We start from the raw sequence: 14109 nt of genomic DNA, 5'->3' as shown, positions 1-14109 counted from the left end.
ATTCCAACCTGTAAGTCAGCAAGTCCTTTCACCATACAGAACTATATTCTTGGTACCTAAATGAGCTTCAGAGACAATTCCTTCCCTAAAGCCTTTAAACAAAGGATTACAGCCTTATGAAACTTGGAGCAGAGAACCAGCTAGGCAATGTTGTGTACAAACTTCAGAATACAGAACTAGTACTGTTTCAATACTTTAGTTTGTAATACTTCACTACAACATCAATAGAAAATTAATACAATGTTTGCATCAGTCCTTCCACAAGATTGCCTTATTTTTTGCTTTCCAATAGCAGCCTGTGTTCTCAGGAATCAGGAAGCTGGAGAACACAGAATGTTCTACTGCAATATCATCATTTGTCTCAGTATTTTGTCTTCCTTACCAGGATACAAGCTCTTCAGGGACACAGACTACAAACACCCTATTTTCCTAATTAATGTAGAAAACTTTGGGATAAAAGGAAATAATTTAACATACTTCTCTCTTTACTTGAACAATCACATGACTAACATTCTATACTTTTCTACATTTCTCATTCTATACATTTCTCAAGGCATGTATATTTTTACATGCATCAGTAAAAGCTATCTATACTGTTTTTAATGTACTTTTCCCTTAATAATGTATGAAGAAATTTTATGTTACAGTACATATTTCCATAGTATAATTTTCACTGGCTCTATAGTACTTCAGAGTGGCCCTCTTACTATATAACCTCTCATGTCTTTATGTTTCTCTTCACATCACATGCTACAGCTATGGTGATTTGTGACTGCAGAATCACTTCTAGTTTTGTATTCTTTGGATTAGAATTTCCAAGAGATAATAAACAATGCCTAGTTGGAGTTTCAAGTCCTTAAACCAAAGCTCCATATATAGAAAAATGAAAAATGCATTTAACCACCTCCCTTTGTTAGCCATTTAAGTTGTTTCCTATTTCATTATTGCTAAAAGAGGTCTCTAGCACACAGATGATTTTCAGTGAATGTTTGCTGAGAGGGCTGAATAAAAGCATAACCATAATTTTCAAGAGTAGTGAAACAGTGCTTTGGTAACAGCAGGTTGTCAAACCAGGAGAAAAAGGAGTCCTAGTCATATGAGCTTAAAAAAAAAAAGATGCTAAAAACAAAGATTCTAGCAATTTGGTGAGGAAGGAGAGTAGGTTAGTGCTTAGTACATGTTAGGTAAGTACCTTACTACTAAACCTCTAGTTACATTTCTCGAGACCTTTTTTTTTTTTTTTTCAAATAAGCATTGGTAATACACAGTCAACTGATAAAACTGTTTCAAAAAGAAACCTAAAACCGATAGTTATATCACATGGTATAAGGCTCAGGAAATTTGGCAACTGTTTTGAAAGTGAACACATACTATGAATCCTCTACCCCTAAGTAATCTTTTATATAATAAAAAATTAGTAAAATAAGTAGTAATCCTAGGGTGGGCTGAATAAGAAGCACTAAATCTATAAAGCTGAGCTTAAAACTAATCTGTAGCTTCTAAAGTCCCAATCTGCCCCCGTGAAAAGCATATAAACATCAAGTGTTTCTCCCAAAGAAATAATGAAATAATTATCTCACTAAAACCTAACACTATCATTTTGAAGCTAGATATGTTTCAGTAAAACCCTGAAATATGTAAATGGCAAAAAATTCTTCGTATGAAATAAGAATAATGTAGTTCACAATATTCTGGAATAGCATTTTTTTTTTTTTGCCAGTCCTGGGCTTGAGCTCAGGGCCTGAGCACTGTCCTTGGATTTTCTCAAGGCTAGAGCTCTACCACTTGAGCCTCAGCACCACTTCCAGCTTTTTTCTATGTATGTGGTACCGAGGAATCGAACCCGGGTCTTCATGAATGCTAGGCAAGCACTTTAACCACTAGGCCAAACTCCCGGCCCCAGTTCACAATATTCTATATCTGTTGCCTACAGAAATAGACAAGGTTGCTTCATGTTATTCATAGCCCTTGCAGATTGTTTAAATGCTCTGGTCTCACAGTCTTTTTAGTTACGTTATTAATTTATAAAACCTGTCCCTTCTTCCTTCTATGGTCCCATTACACCTTTAAAAAAAATCCTGAAATGCTTAGTGGAATCTCCAACATGAAAATGACAGAAACCAGAATGAGTATATAGTTTATCAGAGACAGTGTAGAATCCAGTGCACCGAGTACTACACTGAGTAGGATGCCAGCCTGCCATCATATTCGGACCTCTAGACCCACACTCAATAGGAAAGTAGCCTGTTGTCACAGTTGACCCTCCAGACCTAAGTCTGACTTTCACAGATTCAACTAACCTCAAACTGAAAATATTAGAGGGAAAAAAAAAAACCCGCATCTGTACAGAACATGTGCAGACTTTTTTTTCTTTCCTAAACAACTTATTGTAATAGCTATTTATACTATATTAGATGCTACAAGTCATCTAGAAATGATTCAGAGTATACAGGAGGATGTATATAGGTTATATGCAAATACGATATCATTTACATAAGCGATTTGAGCATCTGCAGATTTTTGACTCAGAACATGTGTGTATGTGTGTTCATATCCTACCTTCTTCCCCTGTGGATACTGAGGGACAACTGCATTTGTCTTCCTCATATATTCTAGTCCTTATTTTTTGGTCGTGGGGCTTAAACTCTGGGTCTAGGCACTGTCCCTGAGCTCTTAAGTTCAAGGCTAGTACTTTAGCTCCTTGTGTCATATCACCACTTCCAGTTTTCTGGTGGTTAATTGGATATAAGAATCTCTCAGACTTTTGTGCCCCTGGCTGATTTTGAACCATGATTCTCAGCTCTCAGCCTCCTGGGTAGCTAGGATTACAGGTGATGAGCCACCTGTGCCCTGTTCTGTGACTGAATCCTTGCAGCTAACGACATCCACAGAGACTGAGAAGACAAATATGTCTTGCATTAGGACACTAAGTTTATAGTAATGCTTCTACCTAGCAACCGATAATTAATACAGACAGATGAGAAACAGAAAATAATTAGAGAGCAAATTGAAGGCAATAGAATAATATGTATGAGATAGGAAAGTTCAGGCAATCAAAGTAAAGAAAAGCTCACCATGGGATAAGGTTAGTTTTGAAACATTTCATAAAAAGGTCAATTATGAGACCCATCATAAGTGTTACAAACATCAGATTGGCAGGCAGCCTGACAAAAGAAACCGCACAAAGTGAGAATCAAGTGAATGTCAGCAACAATAATAATCTCACAATGAGGGATAGAGAGGATAAGGTAGGTAAAATGGGTCCCAATCTGAAAGTGCAGAGGCTGAGTAGTCTTATCTTTGACACTAAAGCAGCAGCAGGAAAGCAAAGGCTCTGGAACTGGAAACTGAAAAAAAAAAAGAGCTCAGTTTTGAAGAACTTAATCCTATCACAGCATAAAGGATGGAGCAGATTAGAGCTAAGACCAAGAATAGATATGCTAGCAGGAAATCTCCATGAGAGGCTAACAAACTTGGGGGTGGGGGGGTGCTTTCACCTCATTAATAATAAAAGACATGCAAATTAAAACTATGAAATACCATTCTTTGTCTTGTCAAAATAGTAAGGAATAAATATTAATAGTAAAAGCAAAGTGAAGCAATTTCAGACACTGCTGGTGGGAATATAAATGGAAGTAGTAATGGAAAACCATTCATCAATATGCATTAATAATCTGAAAATATTCAGATCTTCAAACTCAGTAATTCATACTCTAGGACACAATGCTGAACACAATGATGACTACATTCTAGGCACTGAAATAGATGGGACAAAGGCCTCACTGCATTTTTATGGCACTGAGAAAAAACACATATATAACAAATTATTTTTTTTGTCTAATTAGACAATATAAAACACCATGAGAGGCTACTTTTTTTTGTGGGTCATGGGGCTTGAACTCTGGCCTGGGCAATATCCCTAAGTTCTTCAACTCAAGACTTCCCCTAGACCTGGGCGTTGTCCCTGAGCTCTTCAGCTCAAGGCTACTGCCCACCCTCCCCTTGAGCCAAGCCCCACTTCCTGTTTTCTAAAGGTCCTCTTGTGCCTGGGCTAGCTTTGAACTTTGATCCTCAGATCTCAGCCTCCTGAGTAGCTAGGATTACAGGTGAGAGCTACTATTATATATATATAGTTTAAGTTGTTGTGTCGAAGAAGACTTTTCTGGAGGTGATATTTATATGGAGAACTACACAATGACAATAAGACACATGAAGAATAGGAGGAATTCTTTTTCTAATAAAAGAAACAATATTCATGCAGGGCAGGAGAAAAGTAACTGTTATCTCAGGTTTCAGAGGATTTATTCACTGACTTATTTCAATGAATATGTACAGAGGTATAAGTAAGCCCTACAATAGTGCTGGCAGATGGGGGGGGGGTGGGAAAAAGAGATCAAAGGCTGAAATAACAGTGGGCAAAACAGATACAAAAGTATTCTTATCAATAGAAGAAGGGCTTGGAGGTCATAGTAAAGTAAAAAAAAAAAAGCACAAGGAAGAAGCAAATGCATTAAGCAAAAGAAAGAAAAAGATAGAATAAAAATAATAAATAGAAAGGCCCCTGCCTTCCTATCACCTCCAAATCCAAACTTACCCGAAAAGTTATGAAATTCACCTGAAAATTTACCAGTCACTAGAAATAAGTACTGCATACAGACAGAAGCACTCCAATAGATTAGCACTAAAAAACTTAAAAGGCAGAATAGATGAAGAGAAGATCAAAAATAAATTTTAAACACAAATATATGAGTGAAGGGATAGTTAAGCTTGGGAAACTTTTCCTGCTAACACTGTATAGCTCAATGACTCTCAACTATGGTAAGAATTCAGATTAAAATATCTACTTTTTCAGCAAGAGAGGTAGTTCCTCTTTCACAGCATGACAGGCAGTTCCTCTTTATAAGAGGCTTCTCAGGTCTAATGAACCACCAAAAGGTCAAGCTGAAGAACATCATTCAAATCAATCTTAGGATGAGAATATACTTGGAGGCATTAGCATGTTATGAAGCCCATCATAAAAACAATTACAAACCCCATGCTAGCAGTAAACCTGAAGTAAGGAAGCTCTTATGTCCACTTATCTCCTCAAGTATCTAAATTAAAACATTTTATATTTGGTGTCTGTCAACAGCATTAAAGAGTTAATGTTTTACAGCACAGAAGGTACCTAAAACACTCACAAACACAAACACAAACACACACACACACACACACACACACACACAGATATGTGGAACTTCTTCTATTACATTTTTAACATCTATAATCCGAAGTTATTTCAATTAAAAAGTAAAAAAAAATGGATAGTCTTGGTACAAGGAATAACATGCCAAAAATTTAGATTAATTTCATAAAGCAATCATAAGGGATAATAAATAAAACAATCCTCCAAATTGCTAGGAGCCCATTTTTCATTTTTCTCAAGGGATACAATAAGAGTTCATAGACTGCAGTGGGCAGTCTACTGCTTAGCAGTAAACCTGGTAATCACTTCAGCCTCTTCAAGCCAACTTCACCTACCTCAGAGGGTGGCACTGGGTTGTCAGCTATGGCATGTTTTGTAAGTATTCATTACTGTCACTTAACCTTTTGTGTACTTGACCTGCACGATCTCCTCTTCATTAAAGGGAGAAAAAAACCTTTGAGAATTGATCATTTGCATTTCTTCAAATTTGTGAAATTATTAAATACATCTTATACAGAAGGGCTAAGTTTAACCAGCAGATTTATATAATAATAAAGTAATTAAGCATTATCCTCCTGAAAAATGATTGCTATAACCTAAAAAGAAAGTTTTCTTCAGGGGATTGAACTTGGGGCCTAGGCACTGTCCTTGGGCTTTCTTTACCACTTGAGCCACAGCACCACTTCTGGCTTTTTCTGTTTATGTGGTACTGAGGAATCAAACCCAGGGCCTCATGCATGTTAGGCAAGTACTCTACCACTAGGCCATGCTCCCAGCCCTACATAGTGTTTTTCTATAAAGCTTACTAGACTGATTAGCTGTTATCTCTAAATTAGTCAATTCTGTAGACTTGGTTTGATACACAAAATAATCTAATAGTTTGATGAGTTGTACAAATTCAGTTTACACAATTATACTGGTATCATGGATAAAAGAAATTACATAAACTATATTTTCGCCATAAACACTAAAAATGAAATAATAGTTCTTTTGGGGAAAAAAAGGCAATTAAATCAGGAATATCATGAAATCCACAAGATGAATACTGAAAATCCCAAATAGGCTGTTTAATCTGACAAGGAAAATGTATTTGTTATAAAACTAGAAAGTACTGTATACTTATAAATGATGTCTCACAAAATGTCATTTTGTAACTTGAATGTCTCAGTACCCACTTTTATCACTGTATCTCATCGGTATTACATTAAATGAAATTACATTAGATGTGCCTTACTAGATTTAAATTTAGTATACAACTTAAAGACTAATGAGAAAACAATACAAAAGTAATTCTCAAGTCAGCCAGATACTCATAAAAACCTTAAGGTAGCTGCTTACTAAAAACTCTAGTTGTGTTTCCTACATAATTCTTTACTAGCTGAAAACGAATCATTCAAGTTAGAAAACAAAAATAAAAAGCACCAATAGAAGTCATTTAAAAGTAGTTATTACATGTTATTTTTAAAGCAGTAAGAAAAATAAAACAAAAACAACCAAAAGCCCCTCCTCCCCAAACAGAAAAGCAAAACAGGAATTTTTATCAGTGCATCCGTCAAAGTTTCCGTAGTGTTCATTATCAGCAAGTCTACTCACTTCCGGTGGGTGTGATCCATGCCACTGTTTGGTATTGCTTCCAACTTTGAATTTCTCTGCCCACAGATATTTCCATAGCTGTCGTATCCTGACACTAGTCTTGCTGCTGCACCTGTTGCTACTGAAAAGCCACAGATAAATCCCTAGGAAAGAAAAAAAAAAGCACATACAAATAAACCATTTCAATAGCCACATTCACTACTGGATATGATAATGAGCTATTTTCTATTGAAGGAAACAAAGAGCTATCTTTCCTTCGTACAAACACTATTCCACTGTGTTCTTGGACTTTGTATAATCAGTGCAAAGAAATCCACAGGGAAATACTATTTACTATCATAACAAAACAAATCCTAAGCTTCTACAGCATATGATTTTTTTTGCATTTTATAACAATAATAATGAATAATAATAATAGCTTCTTTATATTGAACACCTGCTTTGTGACAGACTATGTATTAGATGTTTATCATACATTGTCTCTAATCCTCAGGATGAAGATACTGAGGCCCAAAGAGGTTAAGTAAGCTACCTAAGGCTACAGATGCTTATAATAACTAGAGCATAAAATTTAAAAGCTAGCTATCTTAGTTTCATTTTGATGTAAAAGAATTCTGTTAAGCAAACAACACCAAAGGATGGAAGAAAAAAATCAAAGAACAATAGGTAAGTATGTTTTGAATAATTATCACTTCAGCACACACAGCACTTTTATCCTGCCTATAATAAAGCTGCATACATCCCAAGTAATGACATCATAGAGTGTTGTCATGCTCTTAATATTGGAGACTAGAGGACAGCAAAGCATTGACTTTGTGTACTGCAAAGGTCATTTTACTTCATAAGAATATACTTCTTCCTGGTACCAAAGGTAGATAACCTGGACCACATCACATCTGCTACATCAAGAATGTACTGGCCACAAACCGGGAGTTTGGCCTACTTGGTAGAGTTCTTGCCTAGCATGCATGAATACACAGGCTTGATTCCTCAGCACCACATACATACATAGAAAAAAGGAGCCAAAAGTGGTGCTGTGGCTCAAGTGGTAGAGCTCTAGCCTTGAGAGCCCAAGGACAGTGCTCAGGCCCTGAGTTCAAGCCCCACGACTGGCAAAAAAGGGGGAAAAAAAAAGAAAAAGAAAAAAGGTACTGGCTAGAATAAAGCAATAAATGCCTATACTTAACCACAGGTTACTGAGTATAGGAACTGGAAGATGAATTGCGACTGATAAACCGTATTGAGGGGAAGACTAGCATCAATAAATATTTTGTAATATGGTTATTTAAAGGGTAAGCTTTTGTAATCTTTAATAAAGTGGCTAAGAATGCAGAGACTATCACTGTTCAACTCATCATAGTCAACTATCACAAGGAATTCTTATCTACTGTATTGCTGCTAGAACTTAGGCAATAAATACTTGAAGATATATCCAGAGATAAGTGTGTTTCTCCTTTACACTTACCTAAAAAGCCAAAATGTTTTTCCTAAATAACTCTTCTACTTTCATTTTGCAGGTAATGAAGTAAAAGAGAAATAAGTCTAGCTCTCTACAATATAAAATTCTTAAAATTAGACTTTGTGAGAAAGTAGACTCACTGTAGAGACTATGCTTGATAGACTATTCTCTAACTCTGATCTCAGCAAGAGATGTCAACTTTCTGCCTTTGTCTATTCACCTGTAAAATGGAGATACCAGCTGTGTTAAAGATGAAATAAAAATACAGTATGGAAAAAAAATCTGCTTGGCTCCAAAGTAAAAGCTGAATGAATATAAGCCACAATTTGATGAGAAGAAAGAACATGCTATTAAGGGAAAGATTGTGACATGATGTGCCCTTGGACAAACTTGCTTAGTCCTCTGTGCTTTGAACCAGAACCACTTAACACAAAAGCCTCTCCCTTGCACTTGACTGCAATGACTGCACAAGGATACTGCAGGACACTCCTTCCCACCTCAGAACTTCAATCAGATACTAAGACATGGCAAGGAAAAAAAAAATTAAGGCACTGTACACACATACATGTGCAAATCAACACTGCATCTTAAACATATGCTTGAAGCCAAATTAGAAAATTCTGCATTGAGCAGAAAGTAGAAAGTGAGGTAAATATTTGGAAGTTTAATGGCTGATCCTTCTGCTATTATCTGTATTTAGACTGGCTCCTAAAGACTTCTATGTTAACATGTACAGACTGCTGAGGGAGAACTGGAGGATGACATCTGTAAGACATGATCCCAGCAGGAAGTGTTCAGGTCAGTGGGGTGAGGTATGACTTTGAAGGAGAATGTAGGGTCTTGGCTTCTTCCTCTTCTTGCCAGGCACAAACTAAGAGGTTTCATTTCATCATAATGTGCCACCAGAGGCCTAAAACAATGGATCAACTAATCATAAGCTAAAATCTTCTCATCTTAGATATTTTTCATGGTAAGTGAAGGCTGACTAATGTCCCTTCCAATGTATTTCATCCACAGTAACTATTGCTGAATAACAAAGGAAACAGATTATTCAGAAAGATGTGAATTCATACCATCTCCACTTACTACCTGCATGGTTTTGATCTAATACCCTCCCTTCTTCATCTATATCACAGCATATTGACCAGGACTAAATGAAATAACTCACCCATTCTCTAACCTGTGACCTGTAGATAGTAGCTGTTAGTAGAAGATCTGAATAGAAAAGTCAGACTACAGAGGTAAGCCATAGGAGGCAAAAAAACCCCCAAAACCTTCCATTCTTTTAGAACACAAATGTCTTGGGGAAAGGGCAAGTAAGAAATAATGTCAGTAATTTTGTTACTACACAAAAATGTTTTCAGACCACAATTACAATCTTCTTTCACGACTAGTCTAGAATAGCAATGCTGTTACATAATTAAAGGGTTATATTTTTGCTTTACTTCTTATAGGAAATTTGCTTATGTTTGATAATATATTGTGTTACAGAGTCCCTTACATGGTTTCTGGCTTGCCTTTCTAACTATTTTTAACAATATCATTGGACATGTGGGCATTTAAAAGCATTCACAAGGGCTGGGAATTTGGCCTAATGGTAGAGTGCTTGCCTAGCATGCACGAAAGACCCAGGTTCGATTCCTCAGTACCAGATACATAAAAAAAAGCCTGAAGTGGTGCTGAGGCTCAAGTGGTAGAGCTCTAGCCTTGAGAAAGTCCAAGGACAGGGCTCAGCCCTGAGCTCAAGCCTGGGACTGGCAAAAAAAAAAAAAAAATGACCTCACATCACTGTGGGATGAGCCAGAGTATAACTTACATTACATATAAATGCGAAAATGGGACACTGACATATTTCCACATAGGTCATTTAAACTTCTTGGTTGCTTGCAGAAGCTACTAAGTAGAGAAGGTAAGGAGCTACTGTGGGGGTTGGGCAAAGAAGAACAAGTTAGAAAGAGTGGAAGAAACCATGACTGCTACCCTAGAGACTTCCCTAGGGTGGATAGAGCAAGCACTGACAACAGGAAACAAAGCTAAGTCTAATTAAAATCATAATCTCCTTAAAAAGAAAAGTGCTATAACCCAAATTCAAGGAGCAGAAGTTTACAGAATACACTAAACAATTTAATGGCCCTGCAAAGAGAGGAAGAAAAGGCTATTGAACAGAAGGAAATCATAGTAATGGAATAAATAAGGGAAAAAAAATGAGGAAAGCTTTTATTAGCACGGAGTAGAACCAGCATTAGAGACAGAATAAGACTTAAAATTAGTCTTAATATGAGAGTGAACTACCCCAGTGCTTTCAGGATAGCTCCTGTGAGAGAGGGAAATAGAAAAATACACACACACTAAGAGATGACTCTAATCACATCAGGCAGATAAGGGCTTAGCAACTAGTTTATATTTATTACCTAAGTGGGAGAAAAAAAGTAACTAATAAACTATGTCATTTTCCCTTCATGTCCTATACAGGGTATAGTTCTACTTAAGTAAAAACTTTCACCTCACTTTGTCCACTATTAGTAAAAATTTTAGGACACAATTTTATTTTATAAGCATATTTGAATCTCATAACTAGGTTTGTTTTTTGTTTTTTTTTTTTACTAAGCAACTGAGCAAGGCAGATGGTTTTAGTTTGTGGGGGGGAATTTATTTTTATTTTTTGCAGGGAAGGGATGAGTCAACAAAAATTACAGGCAGGACAGGAGGTAGTATATAAATATAATGCTTCAACCAGAGAGGTTCATGGAAATCATGACACATCTAGACTTGGAGCTTTCTGTGACAGGGATTTGGAACTTTCTCTTGTCTTTGCATTAATAAAGAACACACTTATCTTAAAAAAATAAATATAATGCTTCAAAATTTAAATATGAAGCTGGGAGTGTGGCCTAGTACTAGAGTGCTTGCCTAGTACGCACATAGCCCTGGGTTCAATTCCTCGGTATCACATTCATAGAAAGCTGGAGGTGGTGCTGTGGCTCAAGTGGTAGAGTGCTAGCCTTGAGAAAGTCCAAGGACAGTACCTAGGCCCTGAGTTCAAGCCCTGAGACTGACAAAAAATATTTAAATATGAGCCCCAAGGAGTAATGTCTCCCAGGGACACAGGAGTTAATTTAATTTAAAAAAAAATCATACCTATAATCCCAGCACTAGAGAGACTGAGGCAAGGAGATCTGAGAGTTTAAAGGTGGTCTCAGTTACATGGTGAATTTGAGGCCAGCTTAGACCACAGAGTGAGAAATAGTCTCAAAATACAAACAAATGAAAACTATGCCCTGATTATCTCTTCCTCAAGCACAAGGTCATTTTACCATTTGTTTTGTATCTCAATAAATGCTTTAAGTCAGTTCCCTATTAACTGATCTATATAACCAGTAATATTTAGTTTCTGTTCTTGCTCTTCCAAGAGACTGTTAGAATCCAGCTGACAAGGTATGGCTAAAAGGCTAGTACAGAGATTTTATTTATGCAAAGAAACAAAAAGAAATTTAGCGCTTTGGCCACATTTCTACATTGCTTTCAAGTGTAACGGAAAGCATAGCTCTGAGAAAGAGGAAGGAGGGAGAAAAAGACTAATTAATGTCTAAGAAGCATCAATTTAATAAGCCTTTGTTGAGTATAGATAAATTCAAAGCTTATACCCAGAGAACTGAAATGATCTCAAAACAAGCAAAAAGGAGGCAGGAGAGCAAAATCAAGAGTGGCTTGGTTTCATGGACAGCTAACAGCAATGAAAGAAACATGGGCAGAACACTGAGAACGATTCCTACCTTTGACACTAACACACCTTACAAACTCAATTTCTAAGCCATTTTTCTACTAGCCTAAGGACTGGACTAGATTATTAATCTCTTAAGTGTTCCCTCTTCCAAAATTCTATACTTCTAAAGGAAAGCTAATAGAAAAAAAATGAGTATAATTTCAGGAAGAAGTATAAAATCATTTGGTTTAAAACAGTGACTAAGATGCATGTGTGTGGGGAGGAACAGATTAAAAACTATATTCTTAAAATGATTGAAATGGAAACTAGTGCATGTTATACATGTTTCACCACAATTTTTATAAAAATGGGAATTAAAAAGGGTGGGTGCTACTTGTACCAAGTAACCATCTGGAACTTTCTGGCTTGTTGTTCTTTGATCCTGAGCAAAGAACAGACCATCAAACAGGTAACTAAATGTTGCAGTCTGTCTCTCATTATATGCTGCGCAATCAACCTCAGTTACTGAGTTCGAAATGTCAGGTCCCGGGACTCATGGTATAAAAGAGACACAGATCCTTGAGAGCAATCGGAAAGGATACCAGGGCTCCACCTCCTCAATCCAGTTGAAGTCTAGATCTTTCTTCAAAATCTCAACCTCACATTCCCAGCAACATATCCTTACCCACAAATTCTTCCGGTCAGAGCTCCCATTCTCACTCAACATTTTCCCAGACCATTTCCTGTTTCTGTACATTCTCAATCTCCAGTAATGGCAACATTATCTATTACACAGCACACCTAAGATAGAGTGGGAAGAGTCTTCTCCCCCGCCCCTCCCTTGAGCTTCCTAACTCCACACTAGAGAAGTTCTGCTGAGCTGTTTGGTCAAAGCCAGAAACATTGATGAAATCATGTTTCATTGGCAAGTGAGGTTATTAGGTCCTACAGGCCTAATAACCTCATGTCCTAAACAAAACCTTTTATTGATGTTCCTGATTTCAGTCAACAGAGTAGAGTGTACTTATTGAGACCATCTTTCCTCTTCTCTCCTGGGACCAGTGGTGTTACTCTGAAATCAAACAAGTTACTAAGCTTATACTGTGTCTCTGTTTCCTAGTGTGTAAAACAGACAAAATGGTAATGAAAGTGTGCAATTCCAGAAGCAGTTATGAGAAATAAACATCTGAGTTTTTAAGTGTGAGGTACCTAGCCTTCACTCAGAAAATAGTAGTGCAGTAACTATTTTCCAAGTTTGACATGCCTGTTGGGGCCATTCAGCCTCCTCACTTTCCTCCATTTTTGTGCTAAGCTAATTGGTCTACGTAGATCTCCATTCTCTCTTCCTGCCTTCTCTTTTCATATATACATTTCACTGAGAAATGAGGCTTCACCATACTAGATGACAAGGAACTGTAATTCACATAGTATAAGTCATTTTTATATTATGGAGCGCTTTTTCATTAGGGAATAAAATCAGGTGCCTGCTCCACTGGTGATCCCTGATACTTAGTTTATACATCTCAATCAAATTTCCTGATAAATACTGACTATGGCTGAGAACCTTAGGAGGAACTAGGGTAAGATTCAAACTGAGACTTGACATAGAGCCTCATGATCCAGCCAAGCCTTGACTCTCATTAACCACTGATCCTATTCAAGCCCTTTCCTACTTTCCTTTACTACATCAGTTCAAGTTTTAATCCTCTTATCTGAACTGCCTCAAATATGTATATATATATATATATATATATTTTTTTTTTTTTTTTTGCCAGTCCTGGGCTTGAGCTCAGGGCCTGAGCACTGTCCTTGGACTTTCTCAAGGCTAGAGCTCTACCACTTGAACCTCAGCACCACTTATGGCTTTTTTCTATGTATGTGGTACTGAGGAACTTTGTGCATGCTAGGCAAGCACTCTACCACTAGGCCAAACTCCCAGCCCTCAAATATCTTTCTTTCCCAAGATATCTTTCATATTGTATATTGGGGCACTCTTTCTAAAACCAGGGATGTTGATCCTATCGCCTAACTTTTCTATGGCTCATTAATGCCTACAACCTGCATGAACATCAGAATCACATGGAGTGCATGAGAATCACAGAGGAATAAGGCATCACACTGTAATCATCCCAAGTGATTCTAATGTACAGCTGAGATTGAAAACCACTT

General features: G+C 37.0%; 1 protein-coding gene across 4 annotated transcripts in view; it reads right to left on the bottom strand.

Annotated features, from left to right (window-relative positions):
- Slc44a1 (solute carrier family 44 member 1) overlaps nt 1-14109 on the bottom strand; it is a 170337-nt gene that overhangs the window by 115073 nt on the left and 41155 nt on the right. For all 4 annotated transcript variants that reach the window (XM_090330367.1, XM_090330366.1, XM_090330369.1 and 1 more), the window contains exon 3: nt 6779-6921. In XM_090330367.1, coding sequence (XP_090186493.1) covers nt 6779-6921 — 143 coding nt within the window. The remainder of the gene's footprint in view (nt 1-6778; nt 6922-14109) is intronic.

This window comes from Megascapheus bottae, chromosome 3 (genome assembly GCF_031878675.1).
Source record: "Megascapheus bottae isolate mThoBot1 chromosome 3, mThoBot2.hap1, whole genome shotgun sequence".
In the NCBI taxonomy this organism is placed as follows: domain Eukaryota; kingdom Metazoa; phylum Chordata; class Mammalia; order Rodentia; family Geomyidae; genus Megascapheus; species Megascapheus bottae.
Note: the sequence above shows the minus strand (reverse complement) of the source record. Positions and strands in the feature narration are given on the sequence as shown.